At 60.2% G+C, this 24,709-nt stretch overlaps 1 protein-coding gene across 1 annotated transcript; it reads right to left on the bottom strand.

Moving 5' to 3' along the window:
* Positions 1-1,714: 1,714 nt before the first annotated feature.
* CACNA1F (calcium voltage-gated channel subunit alpha1 F) lies at positions 1,715-24,664 on the bottom strand. Its single transcript, XM_074277632.1, is given in 48 exon segments — positions 1,715-4,355; positions 4,644-4,844; positions 4,943-5,055; positions 5,185-5,336; positions 5,422-5,511; positions 6,638-6,765; positions 6,908-7,015; positions 7,233-7,363; positions 7,669-7,770; positions 7,877-7,979; positions 8,233-8,329; positions 8,552-8,679; positions 9,243-9,402; positions 9,975-10,066; positions 10,148-10,213; positions 10,759-10,887; positions 11,617-11,700; positions 12,021-12,131; positions 12,376-12,534; positions 12,659-12,860; positions 13,207-13,353; positions 13,496-13,548; positions 13,637-13,744; positions 13,839-13,926; positions 14,432-14,538; positions 14,678-14,737; positions 15,847-15,866; positions 15,869-15,975; positions 16,103-16,235; positions 16,759-16,807; positions 16,882-16,930; positions 17,134-17,215; positions 17,649-17,769; positions 17,950-18,157; positions 19,029-19,254; positions 19,381-19,541; positions 20,233-20,259; positions 20,394-20,518; positions 20,550-20,632; positions 21,031-21,245; positions 21,331-21,434; positions 21,521-21,720; positions 22,005-22,157; positions 22,697-22,839; positions 23,067-23,206; positions 23,535-23,640; positions 23,798-24,023; positions 24,574-24,664. Coding segments are annotated over 48 exon segments (5,961 nt in total). The 3' UTR covers positions 1,715-4,082.
* Between the last annotated feature and the right edge of the window lie 45 nt (positions 24,665-24,709).

Below are 24,709 nucleotides of genomic sequence, written 5' to 3'. Positions count from 1 at the left end.
CACGGTGCACAGAGAACTGGGTCGAGAGGCGAGACTATGATTTCGGATACTTCCTAGCTGTGGGACCCTGGCCAAGTCACTTAATTTCTGTCTGCCTCAATTTCCTCCATTGTAAAATGGGAATAATTACAGCATCTACTACAAAGGTTTGTTATAAAGATGGAATGAGATAGTACTTGGAAAGTGCTTGGCCCATAGGAGACACTGTATAAATGCTTCTCTTGTCCTTTCCTCTTGGGTAAAGAGCTGAGGGGTGGAAGGTATGGGCAGAAATGGAATAATCAAACATTCTGATCACATGATCACATTTTTGTTCACATCTAGGTCATGAACTTGGAGGCAGAGCATTAGGTTGACAAGATCAAAGTGATGACCTCATCTGGTGGAAATGAGGTTAAGTTGCAGATCCTGGTGACTGGGCAGACTGGGAGCCTTGGGTGTTTGAGGGAGAGATGATGCGTTTGTACGAAAGCAGGAGTTGGGCCAGAAAGACTGGGAGCCTTGCCCTGACCTTACCGGGGAAGAAACGAGAGTATCCTGAAGTTAGGAGATGTCAGTCTCAGTCTTTGTTTCTTCCTTCCCTCTCTTTTCTGTCTTTCCTCTCCTCTTTGTCCATCTCAGGGCGGCTGTTGTTTTAAAATAACATTTGGGGTCTCCTCTGGACAAGCTGGGGAAGTCCAGAATTCTCCAAATTTGGAAAAACTCATCATTGTCAAGGAAACGCTCAATTTCAGTTAGACTTGATGGAAATGAAGCTTGCCATGAACTTCTGCAAAGGGAAGTGAGCAGAGCAAGGACGGGAAGAACTGTCATGTCAGCTATAAGCCAGTTTTACAAAGAATGAGCCTGGCTCCAAAAAAGAGACAGGAGATCATCCATCCAGGTGGGAGGGCAGATGTCCAGGTGGCGCAGTGCAGATTTGCACACTTTTTGATGAATCGATCATTTATGCTGTTTGTTTGTTTTTTTTTTTTTTGGGGGGGGGGGAAATGTCTAAAATGCTATTTATTTTATGGGATAACTCTGAAGGAGGACGAAGGGAAGGAAAAATTATGGGGATGGGGGTTGGAAAAAAAACTCAATTAAAAGTTGCCAAATCGAAATGTAGTTTCCCCACCTATATGAGGTCATGGACCTCTTGTAATCTATCCATAGACTTCTTGAAGGTCTCTCTGTTCAGAACCCTTGGTCTGGGGCAGAGCCAAGATGGTGGACTAAAGGCAGGAGATCACTCGATTCTCCCAAATTCCGGTCTCGAAATGGATTCTGACTCAGAAGAAAGCACTGGCAGGAGCCAGGAAAAAAATAGCGGAGGCCCAATGGTAAGGCCGGCACACAAAAACCCCTCACTGGAGAGAAGAACCCATTAAAGAGCAGCATTGGTCAAATGGGAAAAGAGGTCCGAAAACCCACCGAAGAAGAGAACTCTATTAAGTAGGGAACGGTTGGATAAGTTGTGGTATAGGATTGTGAGGGAATACGCTAATCTAAATCTAAATATGTATATAGTACTATATGCTATAAGAAATGAGGAACAGGATGGTTTCAGGAGAATCGGGGAAGACTCCTACGAGCCGACGCAAAGGAGAAGCAGGAGAACGTCAGCCACGGGACATCCAGTGAACGTCTTAGCTGTTCTTGGCAATCTGGAGATCGGAGACAATCTGAAATAAAATGCTGTGCCCCTCCAGAGAAAGAACTCATGGACTCCAAATGCAGATCGAGACGGACTTTTTAAAACTTTATTTTTCTCTTTGGTCTTTACAACATGACTAATATGGAAATGGGTTTTTCCTGACTGCACTTGTATGACCTGTATCAGATCGCTGGCCTTAGGGGAGAAGGCTGGGAGACATGGAGGGAAAGCTTTTAGAACTCAAATTTAAAAAAGAAAATGGAAAAAAAAATGTTTTACGTGACATTGGAAAAAAATAAAATTCTGCCTATCTTCCCTTCCCTCCACGTCTCCCGGTTTCCCTCTCTCTTCATCTATGTAACTCTCACTGTCTGGATGGGATTCTCTTATGATTCCATCACACCCAGACCCCAACTGAGCTGTCACCATCCCTTCTGGACCCTCGAGATAGCACGTGGAGCCGTTGTACCTGAGCTCACCTCCTCCAGGATGACCTTTGTTCTGCCACAATACCTAGCCTTTTGCACTATTCTAGTACAATACACATGTGCTTGCCACCCCCCTCCCCTGCTTCATGGTCCTCTGTGGGGCTCTGGCTCCTAGAATGTGTGCTCAGGCTCCCAGCCCTAGGTAGCACCCAGGCCAGAGCATTTTGTGAAATAACAGAATTTTTGCAATAGAACATCTTCCCATCCCCCAACCCAGGGGGTACGCTCCCACAGATAGCCAACGGGCAGAGGGGGCCGGCGGGTACCCCTCACAGCCAAACCTTCCGGGGAGTCCATTGACCTGCTCTCGTGTGGTCTCCTCCTCACCGGGCACGCTGCAGCGGCTCTTTGGCTCCTTGGTGTTTCTACCCAGGCCTCCTGTTCCAGTGCCTTGTTCCGGCCTCTTTTGGTACACTGGCCCTTCGGGGCAGCCCAGACAGCTCAGCTGCGGCTTGAATGGTGCCTCGTGTCCAAAGCTCTCCCAGGTGAGGGTAGCCTGGCCCTCTTTAGCTATAGCTGCCCACACCTAGTTCAGGCGAAGGCAAGCCAAATGCGCTAAAACTAAGAGCAGCTCTTTCTTTCAGGAAGCCTACAGGGGGTTCAGTGGATGCAAAGATGGGCCCGAGCAGGAAGACCCGAGTTCAGAGTGGCCTCAGACCCTCACTAGTCCAGCTGACTGTAGTCGGATGAGCGTATTTGCTCCAGGACCAAAGGTAGGCTAAGGAGACAGGGGGGGCGTTCTCCACCCACGTGGCCCCGGATTTGGTCTTCATTAGGCCCACCTTCAGTGGCAAAGCCTGAGCCATTGGGTCTTGTATCTCTTGTGGCAAAACTCTGGATGTTCCTATGGGCGCCGGGAGGAGCCTGCGGGGACATTGCAGACAATCAGGGTCTCTGAAGCCTCTCTCAGATGCAAATGGCCTTTGGAGTGCTCTCGAGGGTGCTCTCAGGCGTCTTAAGCACTCTCGGGGACTTGAGGTCTTGAGGGCACTTGGGGGCTCTCCAGGCCTTTTTTCCAGGGCTTTTCTGTCACTCTTGGAGACACTTCAGAGCTCTTCAGACCTCTTTTGAGGGCTCCTCGAGAGTCTCCGGGTCTCACATTCTGTCCTCGCCTCTTCAGAGGCCGCTCTCATGAGTGGGGCTATTTAAGCACTCCTCCACATTTTCTTCGTCTGCCGCCCATGAGCCCCTTGGGAGACTTCCGGCTTTGGCATGAGGGCCGGGGCAAGGAAGACTCCCGGAGAAAGCCCCCGGCTCTGGTTCACATCCTTGCCTCCCCCACCCTCCAGGAGGGGGGACCTGGCCCAGGCAGGTCCACAATATCCGTGGGATCAGTTTAAGACTCCCACAGAGGGGGCGGGGCCCTTCTCATCTGGGATTTGGAGATGTGGCGCCTTTTCCTTGCAGGACTCGGAGGGTGACTGCTACTCCTACTGTTCTGGACTGTGACAGCTCCTGCCCTTTCCCTCTAAATGCTCCCTCAGCATTCTGGGAGCAGGGTCCTCCTGGGGAGCATATGGGGAGGGCACAGGCAAGTTCAGACTCCCCCACCCCCACCCCCTCCCTCTCTGCTAGAAAAGGCTCCGGGCAATGAAATCATCTGCCCAAGACGATAGAGTCTCCTGGTTCTCTCCCTCCCTCCCCTTCTCTCTTTCCCTTCCCCGTTGACTCTTTGGAAGAGCCAGTACCTCTCGGGGGGCTCTTTGATCTCTTGAAGTCTCTCACAGACCCTGCTGATGTGCTGAGTGCAGAGGTCAGTGTTGGGGGGCTCTGCCGGGGGGCCATGCCTCTTGGGACTGACATATTTTGGGGATCTCCAGCTTTAGCTCTTTATGGATCCTGATAGCTTGGGCTCTGTCTCTACTGGGCTTCCCTGCCTTTTCCTCATCTCGCGCCAAATAAAGGAGATGGCCTCGGAGGCTTCTCCAGGGCTCTTGGGACCCAGAAGGAGATGCCTCCTACGGGACCGGGATGCAGACCATCTCATCTGCCAGTTCTTCCTCCTCCCCCTGCGTGGCCCTGAGGGCCTCCTCGTCTTCGTCACTGCCCATGGGACCCCACATTTGGGGCTGGGCAGGGGGGGCCCCAGTGGTCCCCAGGGCCAGCAGGTCACAGGCAGCACTGTCCATCTCATCCAGGGTCAGCCGGCAGGCGTCGGCGATCTCCTGCTTCGTCAGGGCCACGAAGCGAGGGTCACGGGCAAAAAGGCCCAGGCCCTCAGAGATCAGCACCTACGGACGAGCAATCCGTGGCCGAGGGAAGGCAAGGGGGACGGGGCATTTTAGCACTGACGAGGGGACGGAGGAGACGAGAGTTCGGGACGGCCAGGCCGGGGAGTCCAGAAGAAACGTCAGAGCCCAGGGGGGAGCTAAGTTAGGGCAGGTCTGGGGAGGGGAGGGGAGGGGAAAGGGAGGAAGGCAGGGGACTACTTTAAGAACCGCCTGACAGGGGTCCACACGTCCAGGGCTAGGATAGCACGGTCCCTTTCTCCTCCCTCCCCTCAGCCCAGTCAGACTTACAGCTTCCACCAGGCTGTCAGCACTGCCCCTCTTCCCTGGGCCAGGTGCTATGTGGGTGCTGGGCACGTGCAGGCGGGCGTAGGTGTGCAGTGGGCCCCGGGACCCCCCTTCGGCATAATCCCCCTGGAGCCTGCCCTCCTCCACCAGGAGCAGGGGTGCATAGAGCAGGTGACCCCGCTGAGGAGGGGTGGCCCAGGAACCCTGAAGAAAGGAGAAAAAGGCCCCAGAGGTAGAAGGCTTGGCCGGCAGTTGGCTGATCGAGCTCATCCCTGCTCCCTGGGCCCCAGGCTCCCCCTCACCTGGGCCTGGTGGCGGCTAGAAGGTCCCCCACGTTGATAGGTTCCAGGGATTGGGAAGTCATCGCAGCTCCGTTGGCGCTGCATGCACTGGATGGTGAAAGAGGGCTTCCGGGCTGACAGAGGCCAGGGGGCAGAGGGTCAGCGACCCCTGCCCTCTGAGACGGGTCCTCTCCCCTGGTGCCCCGATGCCCATGGCCCGCCCCCCCAGACCCCTTTCGGCCCTCCCCCAGCGGGGCTCTCACTGGCAGGCGTTGGGGGCAGAAGGCGGCGACGACGAGGACGTGGGCCCGGTGGCTTGCCCGGCTGCCCGAGGGGTTCCCGAGGAGGACGAGGAGGCGGTGGGAGGAGGATGTGATGGGGCCTCTCGGTGGGCTCGTTTAGATGTGCTTGTCTGCTGGAGAGTCGAGGAGGAGATCAGAAGTAGAAGGACTGCCTTTGTAAAGGGGGGGGCTCAACAGGCTCCCCGAAATCATTTTTACCTGTTCTGGCTAGGGGAGTGATCCTCCTCTTCCTCTTGCTCTGCCAAGCCCTTAGGTCCTGAGGGCGGCTCTTCTGACAGAGGGGAAACACTGCCAACAGAGGAGGGAGATATTCGGGAGACGGGAGTTCCACCCCGGCCTTCCCCGCTCCTCCCCCTTCCCCCATCTCCCTAAATCTGGGCTCTGTGGTAGCTACACCAAGGAAAGGGCCACTTTTGAGCAGGAACCGAGACAGGAGCTCCTCCATAACTCCAATGTAGGACAGATGGACTCAGAAGCAGGGGAACGGCCCACCACCAACCGCCTGAGCGTGGGGAGCAGAACCATCACTCTGCAGAGGTGTGCAGCTGGACTCAGGGGCTGCTCTGGTTTCATTTGGTTTTTAAAAACGGCCCCCGACTTGGAGGGGCCGCTTTCCCCTGTTTGCTTGGGTGCCGACACCTCGGGTGTCACTGGGCCGTGGACCCATCTTGTCGCCGATCGGCTCAACCGACGTCACGGAATCTGCCCAGCATGGAATCGCTACATTTGGCCTTGTGCCCTGAGCGAGATGCCACGATTTTTCTAATTATGATGGTTTCCTATTCATCACATGGCGATTCAATTCACTACATGTTTGCTGAGCGAAAACCCAAAAGTAAGCCTCGATATAACTGGATTCAAAAAGGGCGGCTAAGTCACACGGGCCAAGAAGCTGATGGTGCTGTCGAGACCAGTCTTGCTTCTCTGATCTTGTCTCACACACCGAGTGCTTAATCGATGCTTTCCATCAGCTCCTTCACCCTTCACTCATTCACTCGTTCATTAAGCTAGGTGCAGCTAAGGAGCACCACAATGGCTAGAACCCCGGGCCTGGAGGCACAAAGACCCGAGTGACCTGAGTTCCAATCCGGCCTCAGACAGTTCCTATTTGTGGGACCCAGGGCAAGCATCTGTCTTTGTACACCCCAGGTTGCCCGTCTGCAATGGGGAGACGATGCTAGTCCCCGCCACTCAGGGTTGGTGGGAGGATGAAATGGAATCATACGTAGAAAAGTGCCCTGCAAGCCTCTGAGCACCCTATCGGCACCAGCCGTCGTAGTCCTTCTTCTTGGTCGCCCAGCCCTGGAAGAAGCCCCAGCCCCATGCCCCTCGGGGAAGCTTCCAAAGGCAACCCAAGGGCCGGCAGGTAAAAAGCTCATCCCTTGGCCTTCCCGATGCCCCTTCCACCCAATACCTGGGAGACTGGGCTCCAGGAGGTCTTCTCACCGCTTCCCTCTCCTCCTCAACGAGCATTGTGAGAGACACAGAAGTGGCGGAATCGGGGCAGGTCAGCAAGGGAGCTTCCGGGGCATCCTGTGGGCACTAGTCACAGCCAGGAGGTTTGGCTTTAAGGTGATTGAGCCCGGTCCTCCCATTTTGCATGTGAGACCCAGAGCGGTGAGGGGACTTGCTCTAGCCTCCAGAGTTGGCCAGTGGGTCCTTGAGCTCAGAGGCAATCACTCACCCTGTCCAGCTCCTCCCTGAGGTTGGCGTCCTCCGCTTCTTCTTCCAGGTCACACGTAAGGGCCTGGCGGATCTCTGGGCCCAGGTCCTGCAGCGTCTTCAGGCCAACCTAAAGGTGGGGAAACCCGGGAGGGGGCACCCACTTCATGACCTTCCCTTGCCCCATTGGGCCTGCTTCCTGGGTCTCGCTGTCCCCTGGGTCTAGCCTCTTCCTTCCCGTTCCCCTAGTCCCACATTACGATGGCGTGAAATGGGAGTGGGACGCCGGGTTGGCGTCCAGCAAAGGTCCGGGCTTGGGCTCGCTCCCTCCCCACATGCTCACAGACCTGGAGGGCAGACGAGTTGCTGGGCAAGTCCTCGGCCCCTAGGAGGCCCTTCTCTTTGCGACGCCGGAACTTTCGGAAATAATCCTGGATCAAGAACGTGGCGTAAAACTTCCCGACAGTCACTTCCTCCTCTGTGGCCCAGCAAACAAGTAGGCAGATGTCAGGGAGGGGAAACACAGAGCTGCCCCCCTGCGGCCCCCTTGGGGCGGGGGTGATGGAGGGGAGAGCATGGGAAAAGGGCAGGAGGTACAGTCAAGACTCATCTTGAGACCTGGCTGGAGTGCTTAGCAATCATAGTTCCTCCCTGGTCCTTCTTGTAAAACAGGGAAAGGGAGCCCTAGGAGGGGAGGGGACTTGTCTAAAATCCCCCAGTACCCCCCACGGATGGTAGATAGGGCTGGAGTGACTGAGGGGGGGCAGCTGGGAGCCATTTGACCTTCGGGCGGTGGGATGAGCTCATTCAACAGTTTGGGCTTGGTGTGCTTCCAGATCTTGCGAATGACGACCCGGAGTTCCTGATTGGCCCTTTCCAGGTTCCCTGGGTGCGGCAAGGAAGAGGGTGAGAGGGGGGCCTTCCCTAGACCGGCGGGTCACTCCACTTGGTTAGCTGGGCCCCATCCGTTCCTTCCCGGATGCCCTCCTACCCTCGGTCTTAATCCTCAGAGATGTCCGGACGAGGGCAAAGAGGGTGGCATTAAAGGTCACCGTCCCATCCGCATTCAAGGGCATGTTCATGGCCACCAGTCGCTGCAAAGGCCAAGAGCTTGTGTCACACTCGCATGCAGGTGCACAGTGCAAGGGGGAGACATGGGTATGACACGGCCATGGGCTGAATCTGGCAGCTGGGCCCCAGACTGGATTCTCTGGGCATGGAGCGTTTTGGGGGGGGCCGAGAGCTCTCGGAAATGTCTTTAGGGGTCTCGGGGTGAGGGGACTTTGGAGGCTCTAGGGGAATCTAGGGGATCAGGGATGCTTCCCCGGGCTATTCTGGGGGACAGACCTTGCAGGCCACACGGTGAGGGCAGAGCTTCCCAAACCCCAAAGGAGGCTGGATGCGCCGGAGCAAGGCCACGACGTCCAGATGCTTGATGTGGCCCCTGGTTAGCCCAGAGAGAAGAGAGCAGAGCCTCTTAGGTCCTGGAGCCCCCCGTGCCTCCCGGACAATCTAACTTCTGGGGTGAGGCTGAGGCAGGTTTTGGTGGCCATGCGCCTCAGGGGTCTGGGAGAGATCCAGGAGGGATCCGGGAGGGATCTGGGAAAGATCCGGGAGGAGCGGGCCTGGGCTGGGGGCACTGCCAGGTTAGGGGATGGACTCATACTTGGCCCCGGGGTCGTACTCAGACCAGACCCTCTTGAATTCGTCCAGGTGGTGGGGGCCGAGGATGGACCAGTCCCGTGTCAAGTAATCGAAGTTGTCCATGATGACGGCCACGAATAAATTGATGATCTGCCCCGAGGGGAGGGGAGAAATCGAGTTAGGGGTGGGGCTCCTGGAGAACCAGGGCCCCAAGGAAGCTTAGGGGGAGCGGAAGCCCCCCCCCCCCAGGGAGAAGGTCCTCCGCCAACACTGGCAACCTCTAAGAGCATCAGTTTCTGGACTCCGACCGCGAATGAGGCGCAAATCGCTTCAGTTTGTAGAAGGTGAAGACCCAGGAACCAAGGCTTCGAGGGGGCAGAGGCTAGCACTTGGTGGCTCGGGCAGAGCTTTCAAATCCGGGAACCTCGAAGCTGGACAGAAGGGGCTATGGGCACGCCGACTCTGTCTGGCCGATGAGGAGCCTCCCCCCGAGGCCCGCCCGCGGTGCCGCCACGAGTGCCGGAGCACGCTTCCCGAGCCGGTCCTTCCCACTTTTCCCTTGCTTTGGACCACTTCCCCACCCCCACCCCCGGCTGGAAGCCACAGCCTCCTTTCCACAGAGTGTGAACCTCCTGCAGCTCTGCCACGGGACTTGGCGGGGTGGGGGTGGGGGGCCGCAGGGACCTGCTCTCGGTCCCCTCCCCAGGGCTTACCAGGAATGCACAGAGCATGAAGAAGCTGATGAAATAGACAATGGCAAAATTACTCCCGCAGGTGAACTCCTCCCCGGGCCCGAAGTCCGACTCGGGGTCGCAGCGCTTCCCTGGCAGGCTGGCCAGCATGATCTCCTGCCAGGCCTCCCCGGTGGCACACCTGGGCCGCGGCCCCCAGGAGAACACAGGCACTTAGGGCAGGGGACAAAACCGGCTTCAGAGAGCCAGCGTCCAGGTGCCCGCCATTGTCTGGCAGACACGGGGAGCCGGAAGTGCAGAGAAAGGGGCCGCTCCAGAGTCCCCGTTGGCAAGTACTGGCAGCTCCTGAGACCTGCCCCACGCGAGTTCTTAAATCGGAGTGCTCCGAGCTGAGCTGGGGTCCAACCCCCGGGGAAACTGAGCCCGCCAGAGGGACAGGCCGGCTCGGGTCACACAGGAGCTCTCGCTAGTGTCCTGTTTCCCTAACAGTGCCAGCCTTTCAGACCCACTCCGCCTGAGTTTCCAAATGGTGTCAAGAGTTCTAAAGGTCCAATCTCTTACAGAGATGTCAGCTAAAGCGGCCCCAAGGGGATCATGGAATGGCGGAGCCGGGAAGGGCCTCTGAGACCATAGAACCTGCCCCCCCTCGGCTTTAGCGGGGGGCACCAGGCCTCCGAAAGGGTGAGGGGCTGCTCTCCGCCGGGAGATCCCCCCAAATCCCAGGGCCCCGGGGCTCCAAACGGGGCTCCTCACCGGAACAGGAGGAGCACCGCCTGGGGGAAGGTCTGGAAGTTGTTGTTCCGGTTGATCTGGGTCCCATCCTGGAGGGCCACTTTTCCGAACATCTGAAAGAAGAGCTAAGAGGATGACGGGGTGCCCTGAGGGGAGCCGGCAGCCCCTCCCTGCCCCAGCCTTCGGAGCCTCACCTGCATGCCAATGACTGCGTAAATGAAGAAGATCATGGCGATCAGCAGGGCTACGTAAGGGAGAGCCTTGGGGCCGGTGGCAGACAGACACACGGACACACAGAGAGCCATGGACAGAGGGTCAGCACCGGATACTGAGCCCAGTAGACATGAGGGACCCCACCTCTCCCCTCCCCCTCCCCTCCTCTCGGGAAGAAGCTGCCCTCTCCATTAGGACTCCTGCGGAGGCAGGTACCAAGGACAGCGCTTCTTTACTCTGGGCACCCTAGAAGCCCCAACGCCTGCTAGGAGGTGGGGAGCAGTTTGGGGGTCACCTTCTGGCCAGCCTCTCTGCCTCTTCCCCAGCCTCTTCCTAACTCTCCTCTGCTCCTTCCTTAGAGGGGTGCAAGTGCTCTCAGCTTCTCTTTCCATCCAGGGACAACAGCACCCTAGTTACTCTTGGGGAGAATTCTGGGAACTGCAGGCCTGAGAAGCTGGACTAGTGTGAGGACTTGGAGCTTTGGGCAGGAAGGGAAGGGCCCAGGAAGAATGCTGGGAGTTGGAAGAGTTGCAATCTGGGATAAGCCCGGAAGACGTGGAGAATTCCCCGGCCTTTCCCTGCCGGACCTTACCTGGAAAGACTTGATAAAGGTCCACAGGAGAGTACGGATCCCTTCCCCCTTACTGAGAAGCTTGACCAGCCTCATGACGCGGAAGAGGCGGAAGAAGGTGATGGAGATCCGCGAGCTATCCTCTGAGCTCTGCAATGGAGATCCATCCCAACACTGATGGCCTCCCCCGCCCCTGGGCAGCGCCGCTCCTAGATCCCCTCACTCCCAGGTCCCCTCACTCCCATACCCAGCCACCTTCCCCAAACTTCTGCCCACACAGATCCTGGGACTGGGGAATCCTCTGGGGGACCAGGGAGGGAACGGAGCCATCTCAGAGACACCAGTGGGGAAAAAGGAAGAGGCAGATGGTGAACCAATCAAGTTACCTCACCCAGAAGACCTCCATTCTGGGGGTGATGGAGATGGTGGAGGAGAAGGCGGAAGAAATGATGGAGATGATGGTGGAGATTATGACAGAAACAGAAAAAAGGGAGAAAACGGAAGAGATCAACGAATGACGGAAGAGGCGATGGAGATGAGGGAACGACGGAGACGAGGAAGATGCAGGCTCGGGCCTTTCCCGTGGGGGGAAATGGAGGTCAATGCACAGGAAGGAGTAGGTGGCGTTGGGGACAATGGAGGGAATAGAGGGGCCGAAAAGGAAACGATGGAGAATCAGCAGAGAAGACAGAGGAGAGAGTGGAGGGCACAAAGAAAAGAACACACAGAGCGAATGAAGAAAGGACAGAAGTCGGGGAACGTGGACAAAACCATGGATGGAGGAGACTGCTCCGAGGGCAATGGGGGCGGGACATTTTGAGGCCAGGAAAAGGGGGCAAAAGCACCAGGGAAGCTGGGGTGGGGGGGCAGTATCCTCACATTGACCTCAGTGACTGCGATGTCCACCACGCTGCCCACCACGATCAGGGCGTCAAAAGTGTTCCACGCATCATAGAAGTAATTCTGAGGGGAGCGGGACCAATGTGAGAAATCCAGGGGAACCGGCGGGACACCTCCATGCTGAGAGTCCCGAATGCTAGCGGAAATAGCCTTGCACCCAGAGCCAGGCAAACGAGGGCCTTCTCCTGGGCCTTTTCCCCAGCATGCTGCGCTGACCTCGGTCGCATGCTAAGCCCACGCTAGGCTGCCATTGCCCTCTTTCACTAAATGGTGCGTCTGCATCTCTAAGCTCCTTCCTTGCCCCTCTAAACTCTGAGTCCCGAGTAGCTGGGCCCATCCTGGTCCCCCCCAGGAAGGCGCATGGGGGTGGGTACCCTGCCAACCTTGGGATTGAAGGCAATGATCTTGAGCAACATCTCCACGGTGAACAGGCCCGTGAAGACCATGTTGAGGATATCCATGGCATAATTGAAGGGAGCTGTCTGTTCGTAGTGCTGAACAGAGAACATTGGGGCCAGTGAGAGACGAGGACGAGAGGAGGGCAGAGGCTACAGGGTGGGCTGGGGCTTAGGGTCGCATCCAGTACAACGTCCCTTACTTTGGAGAGGAAGAGCCTGGGTGACAGGCCTTGTCTGACCCAATTACAGACCACTGGCTCTAAGCCCCTCCGCTGCACCCGGAGAGGGGAGGCCCGCCGAGGCAGGAGGGACAGAAGCGGGGGCCTGGCCGCTGACTGACCTGCATAGCCAGAGCAATGGTGTTGAGTAGGATGAGCAGGAACATGAGGTACTCGAAAGCAGGGGAGTTGACAGTCGCCCAGACACGGTGTTGGTGCCTGTTCTTGGGAATGTAGCGTCGCAGAGGCTGGGCTTTCAAGGCATATTCCACACATTGGCGCTGTAACGGAGATGGTGGCTGTCAGCGGGGGGGGGGGGGGGGGGGGGGGGCGGTGCACTGTGCCGGGGGCAGACAGGGAGCCGGGGCCGGGGGGAGACGCTGCAGTGAGGGGGAAGGCTGGGACCTGGTTCTTGTCGAGCTCACAATTCTTGTACTCTTGCTCGCCTTGGGCTCGGAAGGTGATGATGACAAAGCCCACAAAGATGTTCATCATGAAGAAGGCGATGATGATGATGTAGACGATGAAGAAGATGGAGATTTCCAGCCGGTAGTTGTAGATGGGGCCCTCATCCTCTGCGTGGGCATCGATCGCCTTGTAGAGCAACCTGGGGGGGGGTGGAGGAGACCAAGAAAGATGGGGCAAGGGAGGCACGTGGCCACAGACTTGGGAAGTGTCCCAGGGAAGGGAAGCAACTGGCCTAAGAGTTTTAGTTGCGAGGAACCCAGACCCGGAACTAAAGGTCCTAACAAAGTTTCTTGAAGGGGTGGGGGTGGGGGTGGGGTGTGTGGGTGTGTGGGTGTGGGTGGGTGGGGGTGGGGGTGTGTGGGTGTGTGTGGGGGGGGTCCAAGGACGAGAAAGGCTGGGAGACTGGCTGGGCAGGTGGGCGCCCTGGAGCGGGGAGCCCTCTCCTTCCAGCCCACCCCACGAGCGTATGCAGGAGTGGAGCTCACGAAGGCCAGCCTTCAAAGGTGGACACGGTGAACAGCGCCATCATGGCCGACAGAACGTTGTCAAAGTTGAAGTCGCTGTTCTGCCAGACACGCTCCTTCATGGCCGGGTGGGCCACATCTCCATCGGGGTACACGAGGAAGGTGCCTCTTGGTGGGGAGAAGAAAGAGGATTTGGGGAGGAATGGGGGCTCGCACACCAAAGGAATTGGGGGGCGCTCCCAGGGAGGAAGGCCTCCGAGGAACACGGTGGGGGCAGAGGGGAGCTGGAGGGAGATTTCGGGGCGCTCACTTGCACTCTGTGGGTGTGTGTTTGGCTTCATCTGTGCAGCTGTACAGTTTGCCCTGTGGAGATGCGGTGACCATTGAGCGGGCCTTGGCCAGTGCGGGCCCCGCGTGCACTTCGGCTCCTGCTGGCCCAGGGACTCCCTACCTTGAACAGCTGGACCCCGATGCAGGCGAACATGAACTGGAGCAGGCTGGTCACGATCAGGATGTTGCCAATGGTGCGAATGGCCACGAAGACGCATTGGACCACGTGCTGGGGACACAAGAGCAGTGCCCGGGACTGGCAAAGGCGCCCCGTACTCTGACCTCCGCCCCGAGCCGGGGAGATTCTGGACAAATTCAGTCACCTTGAGGCCCTTGGCCCGATTGATGGCCCGCAGGGGCCGGAGCACCCGCAGTACCCGCAGGATCTTGACCACGGAGATGGCGCTGGAACTGGGGGGCCAGAGTCAGAGTCAGCCTCCTCCTCCCTGGGAGCTCTGGGGTTTGGGACGGCTGGTTGTCTGGCTCCGGGGCTCCCACGTTCAGGGAGCCTGGTCACAGAGGCTTTTGGGGGGCTTCCTGGACACCAGAGGCTGGCAGAGGGGCCCAGAGTCCTGCTGGAGCTACCTGACTTGGAGGTCCCAAGTTTGGGCTTTGGGTGGGGCCTGCCTAGGTTTGGAGATCTCTAGTTCTGTGAGTCCTCGGTTCAGAAGGATTCACTGGGGTCTGGGGGTGGGAGGACCAGGGGCAGAATTCGAGGGTGTCTTGGCTTCCGAGAGTCTAGAGCTGGGCAGAGAGGATGCTGGGTTTGAACCTCTGGGTTCTAGTCATTCCTGGTTTGGTGATTTCCGGTTCAATAGAGCCCCTGGGGGAATATTCCTGAGTCTGTGGTTCCCGGTTCTTAGAGGGCCCATGGGACTCCTTGCGGGCTGGGGTGGAAGGCTTAGGAGGGACTCACTGGATGCCAAAGGAGATGAGGGACACGCTAACCACCAGCAGGTCCAGCAGATTGAACCAGTTTCGGCAGAAGGAGCCTTGGTGGAGGAAGGCCCCGAAAGCAGTCATCTGGGGGAGGGCGGGCAGAGCAGAGCAGCGTGGGTCAGCCCCGGGTGCCCAGGCTCCGAGCCCCAGTGCCAAGAAGACAGACGGGCAGACAAGTGGCATGGGCGGGGGCTGCGGGGGGGGGGGGGGCTGGGAGGCTTACCTTGAGCAGGATCTCCACGGTGAAGATGGAGGTGAAAGCATAGTCAAAGTACCCAAGCACCTGAGGGGAGCACAGGGCGCCCACGTGACCCTCTGGCCGCTTGCACCTGTGGGGCTCCACTCCCACCACACTCCCCTGGGGCCTCGGCTGGGGCCCCTCCCTGATTTGGTCCCTCTGGGTTTCTCTGCTCTGCTCTCTAGCTTTTGGTCTCTTCCCCATCCCCCAACTGAGGGTCTGGGTCGTCATCTCCCCAGGCTCAGGGGTCTGGAGTTCTGTCTCTTCATGTCTCTCTCTCTCTCTCTCCTCTCTCCCTCTTTCTCTCTCCTTTCTCTCTCTCTCTTTCTCTCTCTCTCTCTCTCTCTCTCTCTCTCTCTCTCTCTCTCTCTCCTTTCTCTCTCTCTCTCTCTCTCTCTCTCTCTCTCTCTCTCTCTCTCTCTCTCTCTCTCTCTCTCTGTCTCTGTCTCTCTCCCTCTGTATCTCTGTCTCTCTCCCTCTGTTGTCTGTGTGTGTGTGTGTGTGTGTGTCTCTATGTGTCTCTGTCTCTCTGCCTCTGTTGTCTGTGTGTGTGTGTGTGTCTCTCTGTGTGTCTCTGTCTCTGTCTGTGCCTTCTCTGTCTGGATCAGCATGTAGAACTGAAGTTCTGCACAGTGCCCTATGTGGGGCGAGCCATGTAGCCCACTTTCTCCAGTGGGTCTCAGAGTAGAGCAGCCTCTGCTTCCCACTCTGCCTTCCTCCCACTCTTTCTCCCCCCCTTTCCCATCCCACCTCCTGTTCCGGAAGTCAAACTATTACTTTTGGAAAAGATGTGTTCTTTGACTTCTCAGGGGACCGCCTCCCGCCTCCTCCCCTCTCCCGCCTCCTCCCCTCTCCCGCCACCTCCCCTCTTCCCCCTCCTCCCCTCTCCCCCCTCCTCCCCTCTCCCCAGTCCTCCTCCCCTCTTCCCCCTCCTCCCCTCCCCCCCCTCCCCTCTCCCCAGTCCTCCTCCCCTCTCCCCCTCCTCCCCTCTCCCCAGTTCTCCTCCCCTCTCTCCCTTCCTCCCCCTCCTCCCCTCTTCCCCTCCTCCCCTCTCCCCCCTCCTCCTCTCTCCCCAGTCCTCCTCCCCTCTCCCCCCTCCTCCTCTCTCCCAGTCCTCCTCCCCATCCCGCCAGACGCCCCGGTTTGTCCCTCACGTGGTTTCGGAAGGAGTGAGCCGGATGGGGTCCTCGGCAGCCAGGGAGACGCTACTCAGGATGATGAAGACCAGGATGAGGTTGGTGAAAACGCGGTGGTGGATGAGAGCGTGGCAACTCACCCGCAGCCTGGGCCAGTGAGGGAGGAGAGACCGGGGGTCAGCGGGGGCCCTTGTCCCCCGCCTCCCTCCTGAGGCTTGGCCTTCAGCTCTGCTCCCTGATCCCCGAGCGCCCACCCCGGCTCCCGAGCACTCACGGGTTTGTGTGACTGAGGCAGAAGAAGGCACTGCCATCAGGGATGGGCACCACCTTCTCCTTGGGCACCACTTCCTGTAGGCCCTCTAGATTCATCCCCTCCTGATCATCCTCCTCTTCCTCCTCCCCAGAGCCTGGCCCGAGCAGGAAAGTGAGGTTGGCATGAGGAGGGAGAGAACAAGCAAAGGATCATGGGCTGAGAGCTGGGAGGGCCTCCAGTTCTGAAACCGTGGGTCACAACCCCGTACGGGGTCACGGAACCAAATGTGGGGGTCACAAGATCGAGATTTATTATCGGTGCCCTGATTGGATGTACTTATATACCCTGCCTGTTGAGGGGATCTAGCCCAGTGACATTTTACAAGATGAAGAAACTGAGGAAGTTGAAAGGAAATGAAGTGACTTACCCAGAGTCACACAGGCACCTCAGGGTCCAGGGATTTTCCTACAGAGATCCTGACGAGGACCCTGTCGTTCTTCCCCGCCCCCCCTCCCCCATTCCACCTCTGCTTAGAGACCATCTAACCGAAGTCCTCCTCTGGATCGGGGAGACTGCGGCATCAGGAGATGCCAGGCCTCGGTTTCCCAGAAGGCAGAAAGGGGAACTTGAAAAGAGGAACCCTTCCCCCCCCTCCCGAGTCCCCCATTCCCCATTACCTCCATCCTCACTCTGATCTTCCTTTTCTTCATCCTCCCCACAGGGCACCTGGTGGGGAGGAGCACAAGGTTGAGGTTCCGCCGAGTTCTGCCCCCCCCAACTTCTGCCCCCGCTAAACTTACCAACACTCCATTCTCCTGGGGGCTGCCACCTTGCTCGACGGTCTTCTCCCTGGTCACGTGGGAAATGAGGGGAGGGGTCGTGGGGCTGGGCTTTCAAGGGAGTTCCAAGGACAGGAGAGAATGCCCCCTCCCGCTGAGGTGCGGAGGTGGGGACCCCGGGTCTCATCCCTCGGCTGGGCATGGAGTGGCAGAGAGGATTCTGAGAAGGGGAGGACTGCCAGAAGGTGGGGGAGATCTGGGGGGGATCCTCACTTTCCCGGGCTCTTGGGAGGGCTGGCATCCCCGCCGGCCAGGTTGTCCACGGCAATGGCAAGGAAGACGTTCAGCAGGATGTCTGATGGTTCAGCTCAGGATCCTGGGCCCTCCTGTGGGCCCTTCTTCCCCTCCTCCCCAAAAGGGTGGCTGGAAGCCCCGGGGTGAGGGAGGGCCCAGAGGGGACTGAGGGGCTCAGACAGGCTGCGGGAGTCCATGGCTGAGCAGGGAGTGGGGAGGAGCCGGCGGGAGACGGGGAGAGGGGCCCCAAGTGGTGGGGGGCCCCAAGAGAAGGGGAGGGGCCCCAACGAGGCAAGGAGAGGGGCCCCAACGAGGCAAGGAGAGGCGGGGAGGGGGCCGAGAGGCGGGAAGGGGCCCGAGAGGCGGGGAGGGGTCCGAGAGGCGGGAAGGGGCCCGAGAGGCGGGGAGGGGGGCCGAGAGGCGGAGAGGGGCCCGAGAGGCGGGGAGGGGGCCCAAGAGGTGGGGAGGGGGCCGAGGGCACAAGCAGTGGATACAGTTGCCACAGATGAAGAGAATGATGAAGTAGACACAGACCAGCATCCCTGGGAAGAAGGGGCCCCCGTAGGCCAGGATCCCGTCGTACATGACCACGTTCCAGTCCTCGCCCGTGAGGATCTGCGGGACCGGGGCGCTATCAGCGGGGGGCCCGGCGTCCGGGGCCCGCCCTGTGCCCCAGCCCAGCCCCCGAGCCCAGCCCCTGAGCCCGGGCCCCATTCCTCTGCCCCCCTAGCGAGCCGTCCTCCACACTCTCCCCTGGCGACCCCCAGCTCCTCGAAGCCGAAGGGGGTCAGGGACCTGGAAGACGGTGAGCAGAGCTTGGGGGAAGGTGTCGAAGGTGCTGCGCTTGGTGTTGGTCTGGTCGAAGTTGAACTTGCCCCCAAAGAGCTGCATCCCCAGGAGGGAGAAGATGATAAGGAAGAGGAAGAGGAGCAGAAGCAGCGAGGCAATGGACTTCATGGAGTTGAGGAGGGAGGCCACCAGGTTGCTGAGGGACGCCCAGTGCCTAGGGGAGGGGAGAGCAGGCTGGGGGGGAGGCCCCCCCGAGTTCCTGGGGGTTAAGGGCCCTCCTATGTGGCGTAGGGACCCACTGCAGGTTCCAAAAGCCGGGCACCCCTGGGCGGAACCGAGGCCCGGGCTCTGAGGCCCCGCAGGAGCTGTCCTGTGTGGTCCCGGCCTCCCTCAGCTTGGACAGCTCCCCGGTCTCCTTGCGGGGAAATGCATCCCTCCTGTCACCCGTCACCCCTCACCCCTCACCCCTCACCCTGCCTTCCCCTGCCCCCCTCAGCTTCCATCGTGCATCCTGGCCCCCAAAGCTTTGCCAGGAGCATCATCTTCCTCAGGGGCAGGACCTGCATCCTGAGCCCTCAGCACTGGGAGCTGCATACAGGAAGTGCTTAATAATCAGCTGAATGATCACGGGCTGTCAGAAATCCAAGCCCCTCTTTCCCAGCAGGGGCAAAGTGGGAGGGTGGGCACTAGCCCCCCCCCTCTGTGGGGGGGGCCGGGGTAAGGCGGCTGAGAGGCCCAGAGAACAGCATCATGGGTAAAGGCTCGGGGTGCGGGGAAGCATCTGTGTGAAGTCTCCAGGCAGCCGGGGTGCCGGCTACGGAGAGGAAAGAGTCCTCGCCCCAGGGCACACGGGGCAGGGGGGGGCGCTTAATAAATGCTGGCTCTCATTGGGTCCGCCCGGCGGCTGGCGGCTTCGGGAGAGCTGGCCAGCACCGAGCCTCACTTCCCGTTCTCCTACTGCCACCTAGTGGCTTTGGGGGCGAGCGGCGGCTATCTCTTTCTCCAAGGTGCAGCGGGACTGGGGGGGCCGGCTGGGGCGGAGTCACGTGACTGGCTGTGGAGGGCCCCGGGGAGGCTTCACAGACCTGGTCACCTTGAAGATCCTCAGGAGGCGCACGCAGCGCAGGACCGAGATCCCCAGGGACTGCATGGCCCCGGCCTCCACCAGGGCAGTCTCCAGGATGCCTCCACACACCACAAAGCAGTCAAAGCGGTTGAAGAAGGAGGCCGAGTAGGCCGAGGGGCCCAGGCCGTAGAGCTTCAGCAACATCTCCACCGTGAATAAGCAGAGCAGGACTTTGTTTGCGTATTCTGGGGGGGCAGAGGACCCCAATATGGCAAGCAGCGTTTGGGGTCCCCGGGTTGTGTTGGTAGGGCTCCCCCCACTGACTGGCCCCAGGGCTTCCCGAGGGAATGGGTTCTCCCGGCGGGTCTCACCCTGGATCTGGGTGAGCCAGCCGGGCTGCCCGTGGTGCTCGGAGGCAATGGTCAGCGTGTTCAGAAAGACCAGCAGCAGCACGGTCCAGTAGCAGGCCACAGATTTCACAGCGTGGCGGCAGTGGGCCCTGAGTGCCCTGTTGGCCCCTCGGACTCTGCGGCTGGGCGGGAGGAAGGAGGGAGGGAGGGGCTGGAGCTTCTCTGCTCAGTGATCGGGGGATCTCTCTCCATGGTTTTGGGGGTTTCTTGAACCCCCACCTGGACAGCTCCCTCTAAGAGTGGCAGATCTAAGGCCATCTAACTCAGCAGAAGCTCCACGACTTGGTCTCCCCACATCACTAAATGTGGGACTGGGGGCCTCCGACTCCAGAACTGGCTCATCCTTAAACTTAGCCCCCCCCAAACTTCTCCCCCCACCAGGCTTCTGGTGTCCAGCTTCACTCCGCCAAGGTGGCCATGGCCTTGCCAAGCCCTCCCTCCAGAAGCTCTGTGACAATTGCAGCCCTTCCTCTCCTTCCTGGCTCAGGCTCCCATCTCCTCTCCTCCGGCCCGCTGGCATAGGCCCCTCGCCCTCCCGAGTATCCTGGACCTCCTTCTTTCCACCGCACTCTCCTAGGAACCGGTGCCCCCCCAGCCCCCCCAGGCCAGCTCCAACTGCCTGTTTCACAGTCCGGCTGTCCAGCACGGCGTCTCCCACTGCCGTGTGCATGGACGAGGCCTTCCTTAGCTCCGAAGCCTCATCTTCCTCAGCTGGAGGCTGCCTCCTCCAAGAACCTCAGCAGGATGGGGGGGGGGGCAGGGCGGCAGGAAAGAGCCCGGTAGGCAGTCCCGAATCTCTTCTCACCAACTTACCACATCCTGGTCTTCATGAGCTTGGCCCTGCGGAACGGAAGGGGCTAGGCTCAATCTGAGCGGGGGGAGCTCCATCAGACAGATCCAGGACTGGAGGCCTTCCGGGGGAGGGTCCCCAGGGTATCGGCCCAAGCCCCTCGAGCCCTCCCAGCTGCACTCACAGATTTCTGCTACAGGCGTTCCCTGCCTCTTCATCTTCCTCAGCCCCGGTCTCTGCAGTCATTGAACCCGTTTCACTGGCTGGAAGCGGAGGAAGAAGGGAACGGTGTGACCGGGAGAGGCCATACTCCGAGCCCCCGAGCCTCCCCCGTCCCCACAGCTGTACCGTGGCTGCTCGTCGAGTGGCTGAACCACTGCAGTCGGCTCCGTTTCTTGTGGATCATCTCAGACAGAGTCATTCCTGGGGGGAGAGATGGGTGGGGAGGGCCGCTGGGCTTTGACCTTCCCCAGCCCACCATCCGCTGTCAGTGCCTGGGCTCATGGTCCTCGTCCGAGTAAGCCAGGGACCAAAGGTGCAGGTCCCTGCTACATTTGGAGGCCCCGCCCGGGCTTCCCTAACTTGGGTTCTGTGCTCCCCCCGCATCCTCCTTTATTTCCCCACCTGTCCAATAGACAGACTGGAACAACACAGTCTCTGAGGTTCCTCCCTCCCGCTGCTGCGTCGGGCCTTGGATCACACCCTCCTAGTCTCAGTCTGGACCTGACCCCAGGTGGTCTAATGGGATGTGACCTGTGGGTGATGGCACTCCCCAGGGGCTAGGCTCCCAGTGGGCCATCGTGTTCCCTCTCCCCCCATACGTTGCTGGGCCTTTCCAGAGGCTGTGCCGTCCTCCTTAGCCTCTGCCTCAGTCTCCCCCTCAGCTTCGGCCTGCTCCTGGTCCCTGAAGCCCAGTTCTTCAGCCTGGGTGAGCCAGTCCAGGTAGCCGCGGAGGTCCTCCTCCATCTGCTGCTTCTCCCTAAGTTTCTGAAAGTCCCCCCGCGCTTTGGCCTTCTCACGCTCCTTTGAGAACTCCCTGAGAACGTCCAGAGACAGTAGGAATGGGGGGAGGGCACTCAGGCGCCGCCCTCCAGAGGCCTCCAACCTTTCCCGGGGCTCACCCGCTCAGGACACCCAGCACAAGGTTGAGGACGAAGAAAGAGCCGAAGATGACCAAGCTGACGAAGTAGAGCCAGGGGAGCTCATAGCCCATGGCGTCCTGCATCTGGGGGATGAGGGGGCGGGTGAGCTGCCTCCGCCTTGGGGGCCCCAGCCCCGGCATGGGCGCCCCTCCCCGGCCAGGTGGTGTACCCAGTAGAGCACGTCGGTCCAGCCCTCCATGGTGACACACTGGAAGACGGTCAGCATGGCGAAGAAGAAGTTGTCAAAGTTGGTGATCCCCCCGTTGGGCCCCGCCCAGCGGCCCCGGCACTCCGTGTGGTTGGCGAGACACTGCCGGCCCGAGGAGCCAGGGGTGGCGCAGGGGGACGGGTCCTCCTCGGCCTCGAGGTCTGTCCACAAGAGGGAGGGTAAGCGCATCCACGGGCCAGCAGCATCTTCCAAATCTCATTTCCACAACCCTGCTCAGCGTCTTTGGTCACATACTATTATGCCGTCCCCCTTTCACAGTTGAGGAAACTGAGGCAAGTGGACGTTAGGGGGCTAATAAGCATCCGAGGCTGGATTTAAACTCAATTCTCGCTGCCTCTGGTGGGGAGGGCCGGGAGAAGAAGAGGGGAAGCAAGGAGGGGAGGGCTTGCTGGGGTCAGGAAGCTCTACCTTGCCCCTTACTTACCCGAGCCCCGGAAGAAGCAAGTCTTATGCATGCGGCCCAGGAAGAGCTCTAGGCCTATGACGGCGTAGATCATGATGACGAAGAGAACCAGGAGAGCGATGTGCAGGAGCGGGACCAGGGCCTTCAGGATGGAGTTGAGAACAATGTGCAGGCCTGGGGGATGGGGACGAGGCTTGGCCCTTTGCACCTCAGGCCTGAGTCTTCTCCGGGCACCCCCCACCCCCCCCACCCCCCCACCCCCCGGGCTGGCTGCCTGCTGGCCAGTCCCAGCCCACTTGTGGGGAGCTGAGGCTCTTGGACCTGGGCAGAGTGTGGGCCATCTCTCCAGTGGAACCTTAGTGATCACCCGGTACAATGCTCCAAACTCCGGCCCGGTGCAGGGCCGTGGTGCACACTCCCCAGCCCAGGCCCCTCTCGCCCGAGCCCCAAACACCTGTCACTCCTGTCCACGCTAACCTCTTCTCTTGCCTCCCTCTCCCCCTCACTACCTCACCCCCTCACCTCCTTACTCCCCTCACACCCTCGTCCCCCTCACCCCCCTCACCTCCTTACCCCCTTATCTACCTCACCTCCTTACCCCCTCACCCACCTCGCCCCCCTCACCCCCCTCACCTCCTTACCCCCTTATCTACCTCACCCCCCTTGCCCACCTCGCCCACTGCCTTTCTATTTCCTATGCCGCCCCGACTCACTGGGTACCCCAGATACCAGTCGGAGGGGCCGAAGGACTCTGAACGCCCTCAGGGCCTTCACGTCAAAGCCACCGGGCTTCCCCGCTGTGTGGGGCACATCCCCTGGCCTGGGGGGGCCCTGCTCCAGGAGCACGCTGAAGAGCCTGCGGGGGCATCGAGGCAAAGGGAGCACCGCTCAGTGATGGCTCGGGTGATGGGACCGGCTGGGGTCATCTCTGGCTCTTCCTTGTGCTCTGGGGCCCAGGGGGGACTGGGAGGCTGGCCACCATCACGGGGTGGGGGGGGAGGCTTGGGACAGGGCCAAGCAGGCCACGGGTCCCTCCGGGATCTGAGGGAGAGCCAAACACCGGGACGGAGGGGGGCCGCGCACCCCACAACCACGATGATGAAGTCCAGCAGGTTCCAGCCGTTGCGGATGTAGGCGTTGGGGTGCAGTACCAGCCCATAGGCCACGATCTTCAGCGCTGTCTCCACGGTGAAGATCACCAGGAATGCGTACTCCACCTGCTCCTGGGGGTGAAGAGGGGACAGTGTGACTGCTGGGGGAGGGGGACAGGACCACCCAAGAGGCACCGGGGGAGCTTCTCACTTGCTCAGGAGAATCTAGAAGATCTAGTGATGGTGGGGAAGTACCGGCCCCCTGAGATCCGAGGCTTCGAGGGGCCCCACGGGAATCCGAGGGACTCCCACTGTGCTCCGGGGGACATGCTCAGACAGAAGAGGGAGGCTAGAGAACTCCAGTGGGGTGGGGGTGGGGGCTCCCCTGCCACATGGGAGCCACCCCCGGGGACTCAGGGAAATCTGTCTGAGGATTTGGAGGGCAGACAGGAGCTCTTACCAGATTGTGGTTGCCTGCATTGGAGTCATCCTCCGGGAAGGGGACGTAGACCCCGAGGGCCACGCAGTTGGCAAAGATGGTCATGAGGATGAGGATGTCGAATGGCCTGAGACGTGTGAGGTCAAGGAAGCCGGCAGGGCAGGGAGGGGCCGTGTCACCTCGTCTCTCTCCTCCCCAGCCCGGGCCCTGCCCCTATCTCCAGTCCGGGGGGGGGGGTTGGACCCGCGACCAGGGTGGGCAGGGGGCAATGGCAGGCAGGATACTTCCACTCCACGATGGTGATGCAGAACCTCCTCACCGGGTTGGTGAGGCTCAGACAGAAGAGGGCCCTGGGGGAGCGCTGTACCCCCGCAGCCCCGAGGCCCTTGTGTTTGCTGGGAGGGGCCCTTCTGCGCCCTGCTGGCGTCCCGCTGTGGCTCTCTCCCCCGGGAGGGGGCCCGGGAGCCAGCCCCCACTCGGGCCCCAGCCCCCTGGGCCCCTGAGCCCCATCTGGAGGGGGAAGAAGGAGAGGAAGCTGCTGCCTGAGAGGGCCTCCCGAGGCCAGCTGAGGGGCTTTGGATGAAGCCCTCCTCCCTCCCCCAATCTGGCAAAACCCAGGGGGAGCCAGAGCTGAAGCTGGCGGCTGATGGCCCGTCCAAGGGGAACCCGGGGTCCCTCGGGGCACAAGTGCAACTCTGGGTGAGGGGTCTGCCGGGACCTGGGGGAGTGACCCGTCAGGCTTCTGGGGGGCATCCTGTCCGTGGCCTTTGGCTCGGGGGGGATCGGGGCCCCCAGGTTCAGGGGGCATTACCGTGGGCATCGCCGGGTTCCCCTAACCCGCTGTCGGCTCCCTCCATCCTCTTCCCTCCTGCTGGGACGCCAAGCTTGGCCTCCCTGGATTAAGGCCACCCAGCACGGAAGAAGGAGGGGGAGGGGGCAGCCAGATGGTCGGGGGGGGGGGGGGGGGGGGGGGGGGGGGGGCCTCTGGAGGATCAGGGGTGGGAGTGGTCCAAGCTTCTCTGGCAGTGGTCTTAATGGCCTTCCAGTAGGGGCGCTCTACCGCGGGCACCAGCAGCCCCGCCCCCATCGAGTTCGCACTGCACCGCCAGGGGGCGTCCGGCGAGCCAAGGAACGAGAACGCTGGTGCGCATGCGCCAGTTTTGGGAAGCCTGAAGACTACGAGTCCCAGAGAGCCA

Source organism: Sminthopsis crassicaudata, chromosome X (genome assembly GCF_048593235.1).
Source record: "Sminthopsis crassicaudata isolate SCR6 chromosome X, ASM4859323v1, whole genome shotgun sequence".
Lineage (NCBI taxonomy): Eukaryota > Metazoa > Chordata > Mammalia > Dasyuromorphia > Dasyuridae > Sminthopsis > Sminthopsis crassicaudata.
Note: the sequence above shows the minus strand (reverse complement) of the source record. Positions and strands in the feature narration are given on the sequence as shown.